The 23,820-nt window shown below is 33.7% G+C and overlaps 1 protein-coding gene across 4 annotated transcripts in view; it reads left to right on the forward strand.

Moving 5' to 3' along the window:
- Window positions 1-23,612, forward strand: part of LOC134685084 (B-cell CLL/lymphoma 9 protein-like) — a 49,264-nt gene extending 25,652 nt beyond the window's left edge. For all 4 annotated transcript variants that reach the window (XM_063544495.1, XM_063544493.1, XM_063544496.1 and 1 more), the window contains 6 exons: window positions 1,775-1,851; window positions 6,012-6,065; window positions 12,064-12,277; window positions 13,946-14,005; window positions 14,748-15,079; window positions 17,399-23,612. In XM_063544495.1, the coding sequence (XP_063400565.1) occupies window positions 12,121-12,277; window positions 13,946-14,005; window positions 14,748-15,079; window positions 17,399-20,743 (3,894 nt within the window). In that variant the 5' untranslated portion in view covers window positions 1,775-1,851; window positions 6,012-6,065; window positions 12,064-12,120 and the 3' untranslated portion in view covers window positions 20,744-23,612. The remainder of the gene's footprint in view (window positions 1-1,774; window positions 1,852-6,011; window positions 6,066-12,063; window positions 12,278-13,945; window positions 14,006-14,747; window positions 15,080-17,398) is intronic.
- Window positions 23,613-23,820: the final 208 nt, after the last annotated feature.

Raw genomic sequence — 23,820 nt, forward strand, 5'->3', positions numbered from 1 at the left:
AAATGAAACACTGAAGTGTTGTTATTATATAGTCAGTTTCATAGGAAATAAAATACCTGCTCAGTCTATACACACTTGATACCATCAGAGCGGAAAAATGTCCCACAACACAAGTTAGATACAATAGACGGAAAACTTTTCTTGTTCATCGGATCACGTTTCACATAGATTTTTATGATTTTTAAAAACCTGCAAATAATGTATTATGTATTAAACATCTAACAAAGAACTGGTAAAGTAAAGATATGAGTCAACTTTACCACTTTTAATTTGTTAAAGCCATATATCATTTGGATGTATTAATAGATACGTTTTAAAGGATATATTTGAAGCTGACTTTGGAAATTGTCTGCAAATTCAATAAGTTTATTTGAATTTAGTACCATAAAGGTATGTTCAGTGGAAATACATACAGATAAGGTTATTACTCACTTTTTTTTGTTATATTTATACTGATGGATCTTTTGAACTTTGATATGTGCATCTCAAATTTATTAAATTTCATTGTTTTGGAAATGCATTGAATGGGAAATAAAACTAATAAGTCTATTCTGGTCCATGCAACATTCGTGTAATGATAAGAAACTCTAGATTCACTATATTAGGATAATATCATCATGAAATCAAAGGGCAACAATCTGTTATGACATCAGAGGGTATTACCATCAGTGACATCAGAGGGGAATACTTTATATGACATCACAGGGTAATATCTTAGGGTATTATCAGTACTGATCCAACTCTGAAGTTCCTGAATAAGAAAATAAAAATAAGAAAATGTTATGTTCCTTCAAAAAAATATGTGATGAATTAAACTAATAGTGATGGAGGGAAAGAAGTTTACTATACCTGAATTTCTTCTAAAAATCGTTCCATTGTCTGGAATGACAAGCTGTATGTAGGTTTGGGGAATTGGGAACACATTTTAATGATTGTTGTATCTCCAGTCTTGTCCTAATCGGCGTTTTGCATTTGTGCCGATCTGCATTTCATTTGCGCCGATTTTATTACAGGTAAATTACAGGTGAATAGATATAAGAAGATGTGATATGAGTGTCAATGAGAGAACTCTCCATCCAAGTCATGTTATTTTTCATTTATCATTATAGACCTCTTCCATTTGCCACTTGTACAAATGTAATGAATTGTCAATCATAACATGTATATAACTGTTGTCCCCTGCTCACCACTGGGAGGTGGAAGAAGGCCTACAAGATACATCTCCAGACTTTTTTTCTTGTTGACCGTATCGGTAGTTCTTTAGCATCTGTCTTTCGGACAGCCTGTGTTTTGACAATAGAATCCGTGGTAACTCTGGCTTTACACGATTTTATGGTACATTAGTAAGATCTGTAGTTATGTTTCAGAACACTGACCTTCCGATATGTATGGCCCTCGATGATTAAAGAATTGACTCCATGGTCCGTTTCAGTGTGCAATATGTCCATCACAATATGAATCCAAATTAACTTAAACATGGATGAGAAACAATTATAACCAGATTTTACCAATGGTATAGCACAGTACTTGTACAAGTTTTAACTTACCTGTAAATCTAATTAGGAGCAAATATAAAATCGGCGCAAATGAAAGAATGAAAATTTTCAAAATCGGCGCAAATGTCATACGCCCGTCCTAATGTTTGCTTTGATATAAGAACATATTTCTAATGAGGAGGTACCAACCAATTTACTATGAATGAAAAGACATGAGTTTTCGTGTTTATTTTGTTACATTAATTGATTATCACATTGTTTTATTATTCTTTTTTCAGATGAAGAGAAACACTTGAGAAGATCCATGATGATTATAAGCTGGGATTTTGTTCCTTGAATCATTATAATGTAAATGGTAAGATTTTGATATAGTAACGGAAGCTGGGTGTTGTTGAGTATATTTAAGAATATGACAAAGATGCGTGAACAAAATGCACATTTTATGAGTAAAATGTTAGAAGGCCAATATCAAGTCACATTACAATTATGTCACAAAACCAGTTTGGTTGGCAATAGTTGTTTACTGACCATTGAGCAGTGTTAAATAATTAAAGATACAATCGCAGATGTTTTATAATGTGATACAAATGCAGTATTCTGACTTCCAGCAGTAATTAAATAATGTTTTTCTGGAGGGTCTTGAACTATCAAACAATTACCAAAAAAACATTAGATCCCACAATTTGTATTTTACAGTAGAAGTCTTTAGATGATTTTTTTTATTCTACTTCCATTACTCTGACATTTAGCAGTTATGGAGAAAACTCCCAGTAGTTACAATCTACAGTCAGTGGGGGATCCAGAAATTTCATAAGTGGGGGCCTGCTCCATTTGTGCTTCAGTTATTCCCTATCATGCCTATATAATCAACCAGATTTTACCCCACAAAAGGGGTGGGGGTCTAAATTGGCCCCTGACAGTTAGACTTAAGTACACAAGTACTTAGTTCTAAGTCCAACCAGCCATCCTAAAAAAAGTAACTTTTTGTATAGCAAATTCAGCTCTTGGTTTGATCCAGACCAGCTCTGACTCATGTCTGTACATTAGGCAAGGATTGTCACCATAATACTATATATCATACTATTTAGCAACAATTATCATTTGGCAATTATTTTGTTGTTTCGTATGAATTTGACAAGGTAATTGAATCAAATTGATGTTATGGTCTTAGCTGTAGTGCATACCCTAAAGTAAATGTTGTGTATGAATATGATAAAAGGAATTCTATTAAAATGCTGTCATTTTACTGCATTCAAATAATTACATATTTGTTTTAAAGTTGAACTAATAAGAGCCAAATTAATGTAAGTCCTATTGCACATATTTTTCCTTATGTCCAGGACTTTTTGGTACCTCACAATCAGTTGCAGTATTCGAGAAAGGGTTTATGTTCAGGAATTTTAGTACATGTACCACATTATCAGTTGCAATATCTGCAAAAGGATTTATGTTAAGGACTTTTAATACCACATGATCAGTTACAGTATATATCTGAGGAAGGGTTTTGTGAAAGATTTAATTTAATTTCACGATCATTACCATTGTATATTTATTTTCCCTTGCTCATCTGACTTTTTATTTCATTCAGCTTAATTTAATGATTTCTTACCTATTTAGAATTAAGACATCAATTTCTGTAGAATTCCTACAGTTAATCAAGCTTAAGTGATCAGTTGTTGAAAGTTTGATCTTAATCATCTGATACTAAAGATTTATCTTATAAGTGTGTGCAAATTTTCCCTAGGTAGTCAGTCATTGATAAATATTGGTCTTTGTTGGTTAGCTCTTTATTAGTTATCAGTTGGTTGTTGGTTAGATCTTAATTAAGTATCAGTGGGTGATTATTTTCCTTATTAAGCCAGAATTTAGTTTGTAGCTTTCACCACTAGACCTGTCTATTTAAGCCTTGTTATCATAAGCTAAAGTCATGATCATATTTTGATTTTTTTAATAGATTATTTGGTCCTGTTGAAAGTCTATTAACTTAAAACTTTAGCTAACATAATTTTTGATTAGTTAAATTGTCCATTTAATACAGCTTTTTAAAATACACTTCAAATATCAATAAAATGATTTTTACATTACTGAAAAAATATGATTTACCAATATATTGACTTAAATTTAAATTTCCGTATGTTTACTGTATTAACTGGTGCCGTATATTTAGTGAATCAATGATTATCTCCCCTTGTACAATGTCTTGTATTGATATTGACTCAATGATTGTATACATGAAAATGATCAACAGCCAGAGAAAAAGATAGAACATTATCCTCCTATTGATTCTTCTATTAAACAAAAGTCAACGTTCGGCCCACTGCTTCTGTTGATAATACACACGTTAAAAACAGGAGACAAAATGTCAATTGACTATTCAGAATTAAACCAATATTGGTCGGGGCAGAGTGAAAGAATTTGACTGGTCATCAAACAGAAGGTAAGATTGTCTGATTGATTACCGAATTATTGGAAATCCAAAGAAGCATTAATATGATCTCTTTGCACTATGCTGCTTTTCGCCTTTAAAAATATAATCGTTATTATCACATGTCGTCTGTTTTTCATTATTTTTTTCTACATTCGGCTATTGTTTATTAATTGTATTGGCTGCTTAGAATCAGCTGATTATTGGCTAAGTTAATGTATTATTTATCATCAATGATAACATGTATTCTGATCCATAGTAATCCGTTAGCTTGTTCCTTCTACTTCATAATTGGTATAAATTGAATAATTTACTTTTAAATCATGAGATGGTCTGTATAGCGATCTGGTCGTAGTTATTCAGATGCTAAATACATGGGTAACATTGATTGAGTTAAATTGTACTTACATTAATGTTAATTGTTGTAATTTGTGTTTTAAAGCATGATTTACTAGATATGTTTGTTTCAGTCTTTTTGAAGGGCTTATATTTTACTTTGTCATTTATGGCGTTGAAATGTTCTGCATGTGTGATTGAGTTGATGAAAAGTATCATTGGACAATTGTAGCATTAAGTCATTTTGTAAAGAATCATTCTGCGACAGGAAATTACTTTTTACTGTGCTGAAAACGTCATTTTATTGAATTGCTGTTAAAGCGTAGATTTGAAAGGACATATAAATGGTCTATCTAGGGATTTAATTGCTATAGTTGAATACAGGATTTGGGGTTAAATCTAAAGTCTGCATGGAAATCAGATGATTAAATCAAACATCACTATAAACATTTCATTTATTGATTCTATATTAAAATTACATGATCCAAGTCCAATAAACTTGTTACTGCAATAAAGGTACTATACAGTTATTAAATCATTCTAGTATGCCAGTGGTTTAAGCCATCTTGTAGTCTATTTCATCCTGTCATTTTTGCGCATTTGTGAATTTGATCTTCAATTTGTATTTTAGAAATAATTTATGGCAATGTGTGGTTGAACATTTTACTACAGTAAGGCCTTTGTTTTGTTTTAACTTCTTTCCTAGCTCTCCATTGACCTGTTGACAGAAACTGTTTAAAGTAGTTTTCTAATAAATGACTGATTCATAAGTTTTTCAATGGAGTATAAGTATTCACTAGATGAGTATTGTTGGTTTCTTTGTATTAAATCAGTCAATTTGTCTGTCAGATTTCATGCAATATGGGTAAGACATTTAAAACATTTTGGACCATTGTAAACCTGAACCAATCCTTTTTCAATAATTCATTAGCTTTCATAAAGACAAACTCTCATTCCATTTGACAATTTTACTTTGGCTTTAGGTAGTTACAAGACTTATTGCAGTAAAAAATGTACATTATATAACCTATCTGAAACAAGATTGCTAACGCCAATTCTTATGAAACTTTGACACAGATTGAATAAAGTCAATTCCCTTAATGGTTTTGTTATTTGCGATTTAACACCCAGTTTATAGAAGACATCTTTCTCACGTCTGAGGAAAGTTCAAAGACTTTGGTATTAAAATAAGTAAATTAATAAGTTCAGTGTTTGATGTTAAAAAGTCCATCAATCTCCTGTTTTAAAGATTTTTAAGTTTCTGATTTTTAGGTTACCTGAGTAAAAAACACATTTTGTCATTGAAGTTATTTAAGAAATAATTCAGGTATACATGGGTAAATAGAAGAGCCACACGCAAGGCATACTTTTCTTCGCTTCAGGTTATTTGTTTCTATTAGAATCAAAATAATTCATCCAAACTGTAGATTTTTAGGAAATTTTTAGCTTTTACTTAAATGGAGTTTTATAATAGAAGAGCTACAAACAAGGCACACTTATCATGGCTTGAGGTAAATTGGTCTATTAGAATCAAATAATTCAAACAAACCATAGATTTGTTGTCATTTTCACATGACCTGGGCAGTGTGAAAATCTCCACCAAATTCATCGATTGCATGAACTGTTATTTATATGTTAAAAGTTTAAAGGCAATGTTGACCTGTAGAATTTAATAGTTTTATTGTTTATTCATTTTAAGTACAGACTTTTCCCTTTAGGCATAGTTTATATTATTGTATCATCTTTATTTTCAGGTAACCAATGTTAAAAGAAAATGATTTGTTGAATTTAACTTCTAGTATAAAATGGTATGTATTCTTAAAACAGTAAGACACATAAGAGACTAGTACTGAAAATAATTTCAAAAAAGAAAATACAAAATATGTTAGTAGGCCATTGTTGACTATGAAACTATCTCCTGGTGATGTGCAAGTCAAGCCTGTGATGAAACCAACTTATTGCCCCTAGGTAGAGTACATATTCATGTGTTTGTCCCTACGTCAAGAACTTCTTCAGTAGTAGTCTTATGTCCCATGTCTGTCCCAAGTTAGGAACATCCCAAGTAAGGAACTTCCCAAGTGGCTGCCTAATGTCACACATCTGTCCCAAGTCATGAACATCCCAAGTGTCTGCCTTATGTCACATGTCTGTCTAAAGTCATCAAGAACTTTCTCAGTAGTTGTTTTATGTCCCATGTCTGTCCCAAGTCATGAACATCCCAAGTGTCTGCCTTATGTCACATGTCTGACTAAAGTCATCTAGAACTTTCTCAGTAGTTGTTTTATGTCCCATGTCTGTCCCAAGTCATGAACATCCCAAGTGTCTGCCTTATGTCACATGTCTGTCTAAAGTCATCAAGAACTTTCTCAGTAGTTGTTTTATGTCCCATGTCTGTCCCAAGTCATGAACATCCCAAGTGTCTGCCTTATGTCACATGTCTGACTAAAGTCATCTAGAACTTTCTCAGTAGTTGTTTTATGTCCCATGTCTGTCCCAAGTCATGAACATCCCAAGTGGCTGCCTTATGTCACACGTCTGTCCAAAGTCATCTAGAACTTTCTCAGTAGTTGTTTTATGTCCCATGTCTGTCCCAAGTCATGAACATCCCAAGTGTCTGCCTTATGTCACATGTCTGTCTAAAGTCATCAAGAACTTTCTCAGTAGTTGTTTTATGTCCCATGTCTGTCCCAAGTCATGAACATCCCAAGTGTCTGCCTTATGTCACATGTCTGACTAAAGTCATCTAGAACTTTCTCAGTAGTTGTTTTATGTCCCATGTCTGTCCCAAGTCATGAACATCCCAAGTGGCTGCCTTATGTCACACGTCTGTCCAAAGTCATCTAGAACTTTCTCAGTAGTTGTTTTATGTCCCATGTCTGTCCCAAGTCATGAACATCCCAAGTGGCTGCCTAATGTCACAAGTCTGTCCAAAGTCATTAAGAACTTCGTTAGTAGTTGTCTTATGTCCCATGTCTGTCTCAAGTCAGAAACTTGCTAATTAGTTGCCAAATATCACATGTCTGTCTCAAGCCAGAAACATCTGCAGTCGTCACCTTATGTCACATGTCTCTCCCATGTCAAGAACTTTCTCATTAGTTGCCTCATGTATCATGTCTGCTCCTAGTCTGTAATGTCCACTGTGGTTTCCTCATGTCACATGTCTGTCACAAGCCAGGGACATCCCCAGTCGTCACCTTATGTCACATGTCTCTCCCATGTCAAGAACTTTCTCATTAGTTGCCTCATGTATCATGTCTGCTCCTAGTCTGTAATGTCCACTGTGGTTTCCTCATGTCACATGTCTGTCACAAGCCAGGGACATCCCCAGTCGTCACCTTATGTCACATGTCTCTCCCATGTCAAGAACTTTCTCATTAGTTGCCTCATGTATCATGTCTGCTCCTAGTCTGTAATGTCCACTGTGGTTTCCTCATGTCACATGTCTGTCTCAAGCCAGGAACATCCCCAGTCGTCACCTTATGTCACATGTCTCTCCCATGACAAGAACTTTCTCATTAGTTGCCTCATGTATCATGTCTGCTCCTAGTCTGTAATGTCCACTGTGGTTTCCTCATGTCACATGTCTGTCACAAGCCAGGAACATCCCCAGTCGTCACCTTATGTCACATGTCTCTCCCATGTCAAGAACTTTCTCATTAGTTGCCTCATGTATCATGTCTGCTCCTAGTCTGTAATGTCCACTGTGGTTTCCTCATGTCACATGTCTGTCTCAAGCCAGGAACATCCCCAGTCGTCACCTTATGTCACATGTCTCTCCCATGTCAAGAACTTTCTCATTAGTTGCCTCATGTATCATGTCTGCTCCTAGTCTGTAATGTCCACTGTGGTTTCCTCATGTCACATGTCTGTCACAAGCCAGGAACATCCCCAGTCGTCACCTTATGTCACATGTCTCTCCCATGACAAGAACTTTCTCATTAGTTGCCTCATGTATCATGTCTGCTCCTAGTCTGTAATGTCCACTGTGGTTTCCTCATGTCACATGTCTGTCACAAGCCAGGAACATCTGCAGTCGTCACCTTATGTCACATGTCTCTCCCATGTCAAGAACTTTCTCATTATTTGCCTCATGTATCATGTCTGCTCCTAGTCTGTAATGTTCACTGTGGTTTCCTCATGTCACATGTCTGTCACAAGCCAGGAACATCCCCAGTACTCACCTTATGTCACATGTCTCTCCCATGACAAGAACTTTCTCATTAGTTGCCTCGTGTATCATGTCTGCTCCTAGTCTGTAATGTCCACTGTGGTTTCCTCATGTCACATGTCTGTCACAAGCCAGGAACATCCCCAGTACTCACCTTATGTCACATGTCTCTCCCATGACAAGAACTTTCTCATTAGTTGCCTCGTGTATCATGTCTGCTCCTAGTCTGTAATGTCCACTGTGGTTTCCTCATGTCACATGTCTGTCACAAGCCAGGAACATCCGCAGTCGTCACCTTATGTCACATGTCTCTCCCATGTCAAGAACTTTCTCATTAGTTGCCTCATGTATCATGTCTGCTCCTAGTCTGTAATGTCCACTGTGGTTTCCTCATGTCACATGTCTGTCACAAGCCAGGAACATCCCCAGTACTCACCTTATGTCACATGTCTCTCCCATGTCAAGAACTTTCTCATTAGTTGCCTCATGTATCATGTCTGCTCCTAGTCTGTAATGTCCACTGTGGTTTCCTCATGTCACATGTCTGTCACAAGCCAAGAACTTCCTCAGTAGTTGCATTATGTCCCATATCTGTGTCTGTGGATTCAATTATTTTCGTTGATTGAGAACACTTGCATTTATGGATATTTTATGTCGTGGTTTTGTCAATCTATGCATACTAAGGGTACTAAAAATTTAAAATTTATTGAACATTTGAATATGTGGTTCACCTGTGCCCACAAATATGGTATCAAATGAAAAACAATGAATCCAACATCAAGCCTTGGCTCACACCTAACAACTAGCTATAAAGGGCCCCAACAATGACTAGTAGGTCTTTAACATCAAGCCTTGGCTCACACCTAACAACTAGCTATATTAAAAGGGCCCAAAAATGACTAGTAGGTCTGTAACATCAAGCCTTGGCTCAAACCTAACAACTAGCTATAAAGAGCCCCAAAAATGTCTAGTAGGTCTGTAACATCAAGCCTTGGCTCACACCTAACAACTAGCTATAAAGAGCCCCAAAAATGACTAGTGTTAAAGCATACAAACTATGTATACTGTAAGCTGACTGAGCTACATTGTATCTGACCATCACTATTTATTACAATTGATAAACATTGGTTGGACATACATTTACATTATGTTTGTAACAATGGCTTAATAATTGCAAGTAATATAATGATTATTGCATTTTATTGTACAATGAACATATACATTTTTATGACAAATTGGGTCATCAAGGCAACAGCTGAATTCTGTATTGAGGAAAAATGATTTGATTTATTGCTCGTAAATTAACCAGTAGAAAACCCTTCTACATGGATTAGATTACAAATATGTTTTACCTTGTAAGTAAATTTTGTGATTATTTAATGAACTATCATGAACTCTTTAGATGGTTATTAAAGTATTGTAACTCACAAATACATACATATTGATCAAATTTTACCTATGAAAAGAACTTTTGAATCTTTTCAAAAATCAGATATTTAAAAGTCATTTAAATAATCATTAAATTGATCCCAAGCTTTTAAAAATTATTGCTGATGAAATAAACAGAATTTGAATAATTTATATAAAGTGTTATGCACATCAGTATGCAACAAATTAAATGGAGTTCATATGCTAATGTAACCTACACCGTTTTTTGATTTACATGTAAAATAATAATAAGATTAATGTAGATAGACTGATCTTTTTGTATGATGTCTGTTCCATGATCTATTGGAGGTCGTCTGTTCCATGATCTATTGGAGGTCACTTTTCATGGATATTTTGTTCAAGTATCAAGCTTGTACCAAAAGTTGCATTTTACCCTCAGTTTTTGATCGCTCATAAATATCAACAGCAACCCAACGGCACAAAAAAAACAAAAGACATCTCAAGGCTAACATATATATATACTGTCTTCAACAATAACAGATGTCTAAATAATATGTCAAGCTCTAAATTGCTCCAAGTAATAAAAAAAAAGATGTGATTTAATTTCATTTTTCATTTTCAATATGTGTAGGCTGTTGTTTTTGAGGCGACAAACAACATCACCACAAATCTTAAATGGTGTTATTTGGTACAGGCAATATGTTTTCTTCTTATGGATCCTTTAAATATTAAAATTCATAATTTTAAAATGTAAGCTGTTTACAGGGAAAGATGTAGTTTTCAATCTGCATGTCTTTTTGTACTATATTCGGTTAAAATCTCTGAAGAGCTTATGTTTGTTTTGTTCAATGTGAACTGAAACAAAATAAAAACTTTGGAATATGTATATACCACCATACTGATATTGTAAACCAAGTATTTGGTATTTTTTTCATTGTTTAAACTACAATATAAAAAAGAAGATGTGGTATGATTGCCAATAAGGCAAATCTTCACAAGAGACCAAACGACACAAACATTGAAAGATTTTTTGTAGTTCATTGAAAATAAAAGAATGAATGATCAACATTAAGTTTTTCATGATAAAGTCATTTCCTAAAATACAACCAGTATTATTAATTGAGTAACAAATTCAAAGTTTTCTAGATAATTGACTTTGTACTTTCAATAATATAGATAGAAAACCTATATTTATATCTCAAATGTTTGACCAATTTAATTTGACTAACCATCCCTCAGCTAATTCAATAGAGTTCTATATTGTAGAGTGTATATGACTTATTTACATGGGACAAATTGATTTCTAGGGTTTAGATACATTAGTTGAATATATTGAAATGAGGCAGAAAGTTACATTGTAAGAAGTCTGTATTACTTGTAACATCTGATTATAATGTCTTAAAGTTAACTAAGTTCATAATATGTACTTGTAAAGAAAAGGGGTGTGTTGTCAACCAATGGCGTTTTTGTTGTTTTTTATAAATTAGTAGGGGTTCATGTAAAGATCATGCAATGGGTGATACTTGGAGATCAATAAATTACTATTAGATTTACCTTCAATCATGATTCATGAAATAAATAGTACAGTAATTGTTCCCTGATATAGAGAAGGAATAGTATGAATTGTCTGTGATACTGTGCTACACGATGGGGAAATTAAAAAAAAAACATCATGTTTACAGAATTGTTCATCTGAAAAACTGTTATACATATGTTATAACACAAAAACTTGTTTCTACTTTTTTCAATCTGACATGAAACTGTAACATAAACCCTGTCATACTATCCTTCTATTTCAATGTGTTTTCATTTCTCAATCTTTGTCAAGGAATAGGAAATATCTTTGATAGAAAGAACTGCTTACCCTTCTAGAGTTAACCCGGCTGATTTTTGGTAGGATGCCTGTTGTTCAATCTGAAGTTTTCTGTATTTTATGGATTTGTAAGTCTTTCTGTTGTTTTTTTTGTTTTTTGCATTGGATTAGTCAATTTTTATTCAAACTTATGAGTTTTGAATGTTCTTATGTTATCACCAATCACTTTCTTGGCTGGAATGTGCAAACTGTATTTTCTTTACCATATATAGTAAATTATATTTTGTGTATACAGTTAGAACATATTTTGTAAACAAGTGAAACACATGAGTATTTGGGAGATTTTTAAATGCATGAAATTGTTTATACTGCACACAAGAAAATATTTCACCATTCTTTACATTTTATTGATGCAGATGATATTTTGTCTTTTCAGATGAATTTGTATAATAATTTGTGTAGAATAAGACATTGATAAAAGGATTGTCACATCATGCTTCCAGAATCAGAGAAAATGAATGGTTCCACTGTCAAGTCAGAACCGTCTACTGAAATAAAGGAAGAAATAAAAGAGGAAAATCCACCAGAACAAAACTTGACGAAAAATCATTCGGGTCCACCCAGTAATAAATTAACAAATGGTGAAACAGGTACATGAATTTAATTACAGCAGAACTACCCTCCTTACAAAGTAGCCTAATCCAACAGACAGATAGATTGGTTATCTGCTGGACTAGTCTACTTTGAAAGGAGGGTAGTTTACCTGAACTAACAATGACTTCACGGTTCAGCTAACAAGCAAGATAACCAAAGATATTACCTTTGGCTTCACACTCAACGAAATCTGTTGTAATAACTCTAACCTTAAATTTAATGATTAGTTGATGTTAGGAAGTACTTGCTGCATGAAGAAGATGTGGTATAATTGTCAAAGATACATCTAACCACCAGAGACCAAATAAGATTGAGTTTGCTGCAAAGCAGCTTAGACATACATTTCTTTGTGATAACATTTTATTGCTAGAATCAACAATGAAGACGTAAGATGGCGTAATCAGTTATGTCTAATATAACCATCAGCATATTGACAAGATTCAAGTATTGCTTTTCAAATTTTTATGTAAGATTTGTCACTTAGATATATGTATGCGAAGTTTTTTCTATTGATTTTTCTGCTATTTTTGTCCTTAATGAAGCTCTGTAAGATAATGTCAATTCCACTTACATTTATCAAAACATTTTCTTCTATTAAAAATTGAAAAAATTCTCATTTTGTGAACATTTCCTTATTATCGCAATAAATGTTATTTTCAAGGAATTATGACTTCCTTTGAGAAATGAAGAATTAAAAGTCTAACTGGAATATTGATCCATGTATATATATGTATATATTTACAAAGTTGAAATGACTTCAGGCTTTAGGATTTATAATGAATTGCAAGTAACTCAGTTTATGGTACAATTAAAATATTGTTGCTCATGTTTACATGTAATTAATTTTATTGTAAACATCATTTAAGAAAAACTCTGCATTATTTTTTTTTTTTTTTTTTTTAAAAGGACAACAACAAAGGTCAAATTATCATGTAACATATATATAAGGATTTTCAAATTATTGTGTACAAATGGTAATGTATTTCTTAACATTACGCTGTATTGTATTAGAAGTTTGCATACATAAAACATAGGTTTTACTGTTGCAAATTAATTTTCTTAGTGACATGTAGTTGATATTTTTAAACTGAGTTTGCAATAGTAAAATCAAATATTTATATTTTGGGTTCTAATATTTATTGATTTCAGGGGGAATGTAAATGTTTAATGTAGTGAAAGTTTTCTACAAGCTTATAGTTATATGCAGAATTTGTCTAAAAGTGAAAACCACATGTTATGAATTTCATCCGTCCACAGTTCTTTTCTGGATTTTATTTCATCAGTAACACCCAAAGACGAATATTTGTAAGCCTAGGATGTAAAAGGACCGAAACAGTTGATCAAAACCTATTAAAAAGTTTATCTAGACCACAAAATTAAAAATCCATAAAACTACAATTTTCTTCAATTCATGCAAAATTATCACCAACATACTTTACGGATACACAGCATGTTAAGTTTAAGAATGGTAAAATTAAAAATTGAAGAGAACACACAAACGATACCAAATGAGCTGAGGAAGTACCTTTAACAGCACAGCTAGTGCAAAGTGGTTTTATATCTACTTGTAAGCATTTCTCTAGTGAAACTGAACTTGTCATAACAAACATTTGCATGTGTTTGACATTGAGTCTTATTAAAATTAAAATATTGTTTGTTTTCAGAAAATAACAACCAGAAAGGAGAAATGAGTGCCAATGTTAAACAGGAGAGTAGTGGGCAAGGTATGAAGTTGTCTTTTATTTTGTTTAACTATCATAATTAATGTAATGTGAGCAAGTATCACATTAATCAGAGAATTATCAATTGGAAATAATGAAAAATATGGTAATTTTAATTAACTAGAGAAATACAACAAAAAATACAAAATGTAATAGGCTCAGAAAACATTTGATTTAGTAGTAAATTGTACATGATCAAAATGATTTCTCAAACTACAAAAACTAGAGAAATTTATATTTATCCTTGTCTTAGCTGTCATCAGCAAAATAACATGCATACTAAATGACAAAGGACAGAGAAGGAAATTTACAAATTACATTGACAAAAAACTGAAATATATAAATTGATATATCTTACTTTAATAATAGATATTATACTTGTTTTAATTGTAAAATAATTTAATTTGGGATGTAACACGTCTTCTGATTGGCTGACATTCTTTTGTTATCAGCCCATAAACATAATTAAGTCATGTGACCATGGACGTCATCAACATTTTTTTCGTGGTTTTCTACAGTTTAGAATGGAATTGAGAATAAAATAATAAAATATGACTGTAATATTTTTTCTGTCTATTCGAAATAACATAAAAAATGTGGTGCACACTGTTAAATAACCCGCTACGCACATTATTCAGTGTGTACCAACTTTTTTATGTTATTTCTTCATAGACAGATATTACAGTCATTCCTTAAATAAAGAAAACTTGACCAGATAAAAAAAGTATTTTGAATATTTTAACAGGACCTGGTACAGATAACAGTTCGTCAAAATTACCAAATGAAAATGTTCCCACTACTCAGAGCATGCAGCAGCCTCCGTCGACATCACAACAGCCGATTGTGTCATCACCGCAAGGAGCATCTGTGTCGTCATCTAGTAAAACTGTTATGTCCAACACTACTTCTATGGCTCACTCAATGGCAAGTGATAGTCATTTCTTACAACAACAAAGTCAGATATTTGTGTTCTCAACTAGAATGGCTAATGATGCAGCGGAATTAGTGATGGCGGGAAAATATAAAAATATTCTTAACTTTCATACGGATCAACCTGAAACACAGAACTTTTTACAGGTAATGAATCATGGGAATTCTGTTAATCAATTATAATACTAACACTCAAGTAATAGGGGCTATCACCTTGTCAGTTCATCTTTTAGTATGTCAAAACAAAACACTTTATTTCATGGACTAGTGAACAAAGTTTGGGTTATATGTTGACATTATGATTGACTATACCTCTATCTACATAGGAGGCAAGCAGTAAAGCAGTATATACCATTAGCCACTATTTGAATGCCCCAAACTCGTAAAAAAAATAATTGGACTAGTGAGTTTTTGACAAAAAATTGTTCAAACACATTTAAAAATTGTTGAAATATTGGTCTTCAGACTAGTAGTAGGCATTTTTTTTAGGTTTTGGTGCAGACTGTTGTAAATAAAGATACTAATAATGATAATGAAGATGTGGTATGATTGCCAATGAGACAACTCTCCACAAGAGACCAAAATGACACATAAATTAACAATTAAAGGTCACCATACAGCCATCAACAATGATTGTTTGGTCAAACCAAGGACATTAAAGTTTGGAATTACTATTTATTCTTTTATAGGCAAAATTTAAAAATCAACTGAATTTGTCCATACACCTGTGATAACAACATTTTGATGATTTAAAAATAGGAGTACAAACAAACAATTGAAGCATATATTTTAAAACATCTGCATACATTTTTCTGTGTATAGATTTTGAAATTCAGTGGTGTTTTTACAATTTTTAATTTTTCAAAAAACAATCTGTATACTTATCTTAAATCCTGGTTCAACAGCAGATTTTATAAGTTACCACATCATACATTTTAAAAAAAACCAGTTACACAATATATTATCTTACAACAATAGTGTATCTTGACAATAGTCAAACTAATTCTAAAATACAATATAAAAGCACTTTTATGACAATGGTTTGTAGAAGAGAAACAGCTGGGTTATAATCTATGTACTAAATTATCACATTATATTATTAGATTATAGTTCTGATCATCATTGATAACATGTTTATCTATTAAGGAATTTTTTTACATAAGAAAAGATGTTTTTCACTATTTTTTTCAATTTCATAGGCTTTTCTGAACATGCTGCGTATTTCTAATTGTCATTGATTGTCCCATGCTGTGTTGGAGGACATAGACAAAGTTTGCATTCTCCTGTTAATCCATCTTTTTATACTTACTTCTGTCTGACTATTAGGGCTATTCCATTGAAATACATGTGGGAGGGTAGAAAGGAACTTTTAAACTATCCTTACAACCAAAAATATTTTTTTAGATGATTTTGCATAATAGTAAAAATGTAATAGACGCATACTGAAAAAAGACCAATGACCTAATCTTCCTTTCCTAGCATTCGACATATATGATAATGGAATAGCCCTTACCTGAAATCTTTCATGTTTGGTATGAATGTTTTATCATTATGTGTGCTTGATTATACTGTACCAGCATCACATTTAAAACATTTTCACCAGAGTGTAGTCTTTGTACCACAATTCAAGTTTGACCATTTCTGATGGAGTTATCCGATTTTTGCCAGTTTTGCCTTTTAAACAAAATTATAATGTGTGATCCTTTGAGACCATCAGCCTCTTGTTAAAACATCTCTTGAAACTCAGGTAATTACATGTATGTGCATTGAAGGATCTTTATGGAAAATCTCATTTTTGTTCATCAGGAAAAAGTTGAAAATGTTTGGAATGATTCTAGAACAATTCACCAGTGTAAGAATAAGCCAAAATCTCAGCATAGAAAAATATGAAGTGTTGTGTTTTGTCATGAACAGGAAATTTTTGTGTAAATTACAGACAAATACGAAACTGGTGTGAGGAAATTCTTGGTAGAAATTACAAAAGAATACCTTTTAGTAAAATACTGTTTGATCTGTTCATCACCTTGATGTTCAAAGAACCTTAAGTTTAAATAAAACACCTTCAGCAGTACAAACCAGGATACCTGAACAATTAACCAATTTGTTTTTGTAGTTGATACATTGTTATGCAGTGCTAAGAAAAGATAATACAATTTTGTGATGATCATTAAAGATCTAAATTGAAATTTGTCAGTAAATATTGGATTTAACATTCAAATTGGACAAAAAAATATTTATCTACTTGAAAACAGCTGTTTACTAATGTAAGAACTAACATAGAGAAATAATAAATGCAATATTCAACCAAAAAAAAACAAGAAAATTATATGACAACATGTGAAATTAAATAGAAGAGCAGGTATAAATATACATAAAGTAGGTAATATGTTGTAATTGTAAAAGTTTGATAAAAATTTGATGCATATTTTCAATTTGAAACTGATAAATACTTTGTTTATTTTTCAGAAAAACAATATCAAGATTACACCAATTCAAAATAGACCTCAAATGCCACAAAGTATGATGGGAGTGCGTCCAGGAATGGTTAAACCCCCCTTTCGACCTGGTGTGCCAGGTTATCAGCCTAACCCATCACGTGTAGCCGAATGGGTACAAGAACAAGAGTCACATATACAAGATCAAAACTTTAACATGGGTGGTGGTATGAACCCTAGAATGCCAAATAATAGCATGCGTATGATGCATCCGTGGCCGTCAGGTGGTGGACCTCCACAAGGATTTCATGGAAATAGTTTCATGTTTCCAGAGGGATTTGAACAAGAGATGATGTTTCATTCTCAAAACACTAATTTATCACATCATAAAGTTCCAGATGAAAATTTGACTCCAGAACAATTGAAAAAACGTGAGGAATCTTTAACTAATTTGCGGAAAATTCAGCAAATGTTATTTCCCGAACAAAGAGGTGGTGGGCATCCTGGGTTTGTACATATGCCTGGACAAGGGCCTGGTCCAGGAGGAATGATGCCTAATGAAATGATGATGCAGCAAGGTATGATGTCACCAGAGGGAATGATGGGTAATCAACCAGGCATGATGGGACCTGAGGGAATGATGTCTGTATCACAAGGTTGTCCAATGCCAGGTGGACCACCGAATATGATGATGTCACATATGAGAGGCCCAGGTCCACAGGGAATGGGACCTGGTCCACAAAATATGCAGAATTTGTCACCTCCTCAACGCGAATGGTTACGTCTGCAGCAGGAATATTACATGGATAAACGTAGGCATCAACAGCAACAAATTGCTCAACGAATGGGACATCCTAATATGGAAATGTCTGGTGGCCAGCAGTGGCAGCCACCACCACCACCATATTCTTCTACAATATCCAAACGTCATGGCTCACATGGAAGTTTATCTACCTCACCTAATAACAACGGACCAATTGGATCACCAATTCCAGGATTTGATCCAAATGATCCGCTGGGAGGTGTATTTCCACCACGACAACAAAAGTCACCTTTTACTGGAATGAATCATCCAGAGTTTGGTGGCATGAACATGGCTGGACCAACTGGAGGTCCAGGAAATTTTGAACAATCATTTGGTCCACATGGTGTACCAATGCATCCTGGAATGGGACCTATGATGAACAGGAAGAATTCTCAGGTGACTATTCAAAGGGCAGGTAACCCTGAACAGTTTATACCAGAAATTTGTACTTCACCAATACCAGGATCTAATAAACCACCACCCAGCTATGCACAATCACAAAAACGAAAACGTGTGGACTTGGAGGAGGAATTGTACAAAAACTTACAACCGACTCCATCTCCTCAACAAATTAATTATAATTTAAATCAGTTTGAAGGACAAGAACTGACTATTACAAAACAATTAAATGCAGCATATCGTGAGCCTATCCCTCCAAACGACCAGTCCCAAAATCATTCATCACAAAATCAGGTTCCGCATTCACCGATGCATGGGCCAGGATCTAATCGAGGACCCATGTCAAACTCAAGTCAGACATCAAGTGGACCTTTATCAAGTCCTGGTCCAATGCCAGGTCAAAATCCTGTATTTGGTGCTTCAATGAGGCTATCACATTTTGATCCTTCACCAAATTCAAATATGTCATCGAATAATGGGCCACATATGCCACCGAATGCTGGGCCTCCACATCTTACACCTTCAACAAAATCCTCATCAATGTCAAATATCACGTCTGCAAGTTTAGCAAATTTAGCCAAAGGTGTAGAACATTTATCGAATCAAATGCAACAGAACATGATGCAAGGGGGACCGTTTCATAGTATTCAGATGCAGGGACAACAAGGAGGTGCCAATCCTAATTCACAAAATAGTGCTTCAGTGACAAGTAGTGTTGAAACAAGTTCTCAAAATCCTAGTGCTCCTAGTGTAAACAATACGTTTGTAAATGCAACCATGTCAATTCAACAGTTAAATATTCAAAGTGTAAATAATCCACATGGACACGGATATAATCCAACAATGTCTGTTCAACAAATGAACATGGAACAACAACAACACTCTCAAATGACCGCTATGAATAACAGTGGTGTACATGGTCCTCAGGGTATGCCAAGTGCACAAAGTCAAGGTATGCCTTGTTCAATGCCTCAGGGTATGCCTATGTCATCAACATGTCCAACATCATCATCAGGGGGAATGTCACAACAAACGCCCATTCCTATGGGACACCCAGGAATGAGAAATAACCCTCAACAAATGGGCCATGGTCCAGCCCACACAAGCTCAAGTGCTCCCCCAAATATGATGGCTCAAGGAGGAAGAATGAGTCCTAGTTTTGCTGCTAGCTCAATGGGCAATGCAAATGTTCAAATTCAGGCTAAAGCACCTAATACTATACAATACTTACCTGCACACCCTCCATCTAATCAACCTGGACCGCAAGTGTCCACTAAAAGACCTGACATTGAATTCATGCAAAGATTTGCTTCTCCAATGGGAAATATAGAAAATAAAGTGCCGACATCAAAAATGCAATATTTCCCACAAGCGAATCAACCCCAACCTGGAATGGAAAATTTTGGTCCAGGAATGCAACCCAGTGGTCGATGTTCTCCTTTCTCTGGGCCTGGTGGACCAGGTGGGCCTTGTGGACCAGGTGGTCCAATGAACCCTGGAATAGGTCCACATCCAATGCAAAGGGGTGGAACTATGCCTCAGGAAATGCATCCAAATATGCCTGGAAGTGGTGGAATGAATATGATGAATTCAGAAATGCAAAGTCAACAAGAGGCTATGATGATGTCAAACCAAATGGCCTCCATGCAGGGAGGTATGCCCCCACAGGGCATGATGTCTGAACAAATGATGGCTAGAACTTACGGACAAATGAGTGCTCAGGGAGCAATGATGAGTTCTAACAATGGTAATATGATGAGAATGGAAGGAATGGCAAGTATGGCTCATCAGAACTCTCCGCCATTCCAAGGAGGGCGGGAAAATATGATGGAAATGATGCATGGTGGTCCCATGCCAGGAAGGAATTTTGCACCAGGCATGGAAAGGATGTCTGGTCAAGGTCATGGACCTCCTATGAATCCTATGGGAAATTATGGACCTATGTCTAGGCAAGGTGGCATGAGAATGTCAGGACCTGGAAACCCAAATATGCCAAATATGATACCAAATGGACCTCCTGGTCATAATCCCGGGTACAATGCTCAGTATGAGCAGTTTCAGCAACAATTGTATTCTCAAGGTCGATCAAGACAAATGTCTCCAATGGGAGGTGCAATGATGCCTGGTCCAGGACAGCAACAGTATATGAACATGATGCCAAATATGCCATGATCAAATGTGTATCAATGCTTTATAACTTGTTTTATTTTCTGTCACTATAAGCATGACAATATGAGTATGCTTCCAGTTTGCTTCAGGTTAAGTACTAACCAAATGAACTTTTAATTGAGAAATTTCTATTTTATATTTAAAAAGGTTTTTCTGTTTTCGATTTGCTTTGACAAAGGATAACAAAACATTTAAAATAAACAGCTATTTCAATACATAGATATTTTATAATTGAGATTTTTTTTTGATTTTTTGGGAACAGTTTATAATTTGTTGATAACAAATGCAATAACTTTCGATGAATTTATAACTTTAAGTGAATATAACTGAATTTGATTGGAAGCAGTTATTGTAAAAGATTTGTCAAAGCAATCGCTTAAAATGTAGGTCATAGCAGTATTTTCTTTAGCTGGAAGCATAATTTGTATTTTATAACAATAAGATTTTATGATATTACCACAGAACTTGAATGTTTGATTATCAACTCTTTCATTATATTTTCAATCTTTGACTGGCAGCTTTTATAGTATTTTAAAAACATGTAACTGTATTTGCTTAAATGGCAAAACAGTCTTTTTACAAGTAGTTATTTTTTGCATCTTATATCATCGGATTTCCAAAGTAAAACACATTTAACATATCATCAACAAATATGTGATGTTTAATACCTTTAACATGTTTAATGCTCGAATCATGTCACTATAAACATTATTTGACTATGAAGTTGTGTTTCAATATATATGAAGTTGATAATCAAAACCTTTTGAGCGCTGTATAGTTCTGTTCTTATTTTTAAGAATTTTTATTATTTTTTTTTTTTAAGTTATTTATAAAAATCACATGACAACTCTATTTATGTAAAAAATTAGATCGTTATTTATGTTTATAAATTCCATTAAACATTATTACCTTAAAACCTAATGAGCAACCAAAAAAGATTCAATGATAGATATATATTCTAGTTATTAGTTGTTCAACAGTATGTTACAAAAATCCATGATATTATATAAGTAGAACTTATTTTTTTTATTTTCTTCCTTTCTACTGTTATAACATTATATGTTAGTGTATAAAGCCCTGCTCCTCTTTTCTACTGTTATACAATTTCATTTTGGTAGTGCAGAAAGCCTTGTCCCTTTTCTATCTTTTTGCTTCTTATGCAACAGCATTTACATCTTACAAAAACAGGAAAGTCAAAGAATTAATTATTTATTGTTAGATTTTTATTGAAACTTGCAAAATAATTATCTTTAGTTTTGCTATATGACCAAAGAGAAAGATTAATTGTGTGTGCCTATGCATGGCTCAGTATTAACAAAATGTGTCTTTCTTTATATCCTGTATTTAAATGTAAGGGACCTTAAAACACCAAAACTGTAATATCTGAAATAAAAGTTAGCACATACAGAGTACCTTTTTTACCTGATCCATTTTAGTTTTTTTCTTTATGTATGTACCTTGAAAGCCATCTTTAACAATTTTGATACAAGGTATATTTTTGTCATGTGACAGTATGGTTCAAGCTATCCCACTAAACTTACATTTACTGGTATATTTTTCTATTATTCATACATAAATACATTAAAACATTATTGCTTAGTATCATGAAATTGAGAATTATTAGCAGAAATTTCAACTGAAGGGTTAAATGTTTATATGGCTACCAAATACTTACTTTGTTTTTGATGTGACTAAATATATTTCTTTGAACTACAAAACCAGGTAATGACACAATCTATTATATATTTTTCTTAATTCAATGGATTGTTAATTTTTTTGTAATTTAGATGTTACATACCAAATGGTTGTATCTTACCAAAACAAGATTTATATTTGATTTCATATTACCGAAATGCTTCTTTTCTGCTTTCAGTATGGAATATGGAATTGTTCATTATGATCTCACTTATATATAAAATATTTGGCTTTTGGTTGAGCTGTATTCAATTATATTCTTGATATGCAAAATTACCTCTGATAAAAGAACAATGACAAAGATTCAGTTGAATAACATTAAGTTGAAATATTTTCCAAAAATCATATTTAAATTCACTGATCTTCCTTTTTTAGCTCACCTGGCCCGAAGGGCCAAGTGAGCTTTTCTCATCACTTTGCGTCCGGCGTCTGTCGTCGTCCGTCGTCGTCGTCGTCCGTCGTCGTCCTGCGTTAACTTTTACAAAAATCTTCTCCTCTGAAACTACTGGGCCAAATTAAACCAAACTTGGCCACAATCATCATTAATGTATCTAGTTTAAAATTTGTGTTTTTTTACCCGGCCAACCAACCAAGATGGCCGCCATGGCTATAAATAGAACATAGGGGTAAAATGCAGTTTTTGGCTTATAACTCAAAACCCAAAGCATTTAGAGCAAATCTGACATGGGGTAAAATTGTTTATCAGGTGAAGATCTATCTGCCATGAAATTTTCAGATGAATCAGACAACCCGTTGTTGGGTTGCTGCCCCTGAATTGGTAATTTTAAGGAAATTTTACTGTTTTTGGTCATTATCTTGAATATTATTATAGATGGAGATAAACTGTAAACAGCAATAATGTTCAGCAAAGTAAGATTTACAAATAAGTCAACATGACCAAATTGGTCAGTTGACCCCTTTAGGAGTTATTGCCCTTTATAGTCAATTTTTAACCTTTTTTCGTAAATTTCCATATCTTTTACAAAAATCTTCTCCTCTGAAACTACTGGGCCAAATTAAACCAAAATTAGCAACAATCAACATTGATGTATCTAGTTTAAAATTTGTGTTTTTTTACCCGGCCAACCAACCAAGATGGCCGCCATGGCTAAAAATAGAACATAGGGGTAAAATGCAGTTTTTGGCTTATAACTCAAAAACTAAAGCATTTAGAGCAAATCTGACAAGGGGCAAAATTGTTTATCTGGTCAAAATCTATCTGCCCTGAAGATAAGATGAATGGGTCAACTGGTTGTAAGGTTGCTGCCCCTAAATTGGTAATTTTAAGGAAATTTTGCTGTTTTGGATTATTATCTTGAATATTATTATAGATAGAGATAAACTGTAAACAGCAATAATATACAGCAATTTAAGACTAAAAAATA

The sequence above is a fragment of the Mytilus trossulus genome, chromosome 9, assembly GCF_036588685.1.
Source record: "Mytilus trossulus isolate FHL-02 chromosome 9, PNRI_Mtr1.1.1.hap1, whole genome shotgun sequence".
Classification (NCBI taxonomy): domain Eukaryota; kingdom Metazoa; phylum Mollusca; class Bivalvia; order Mytilida; family Mytilidae; genus Mytilus; species Mytilus trossulus.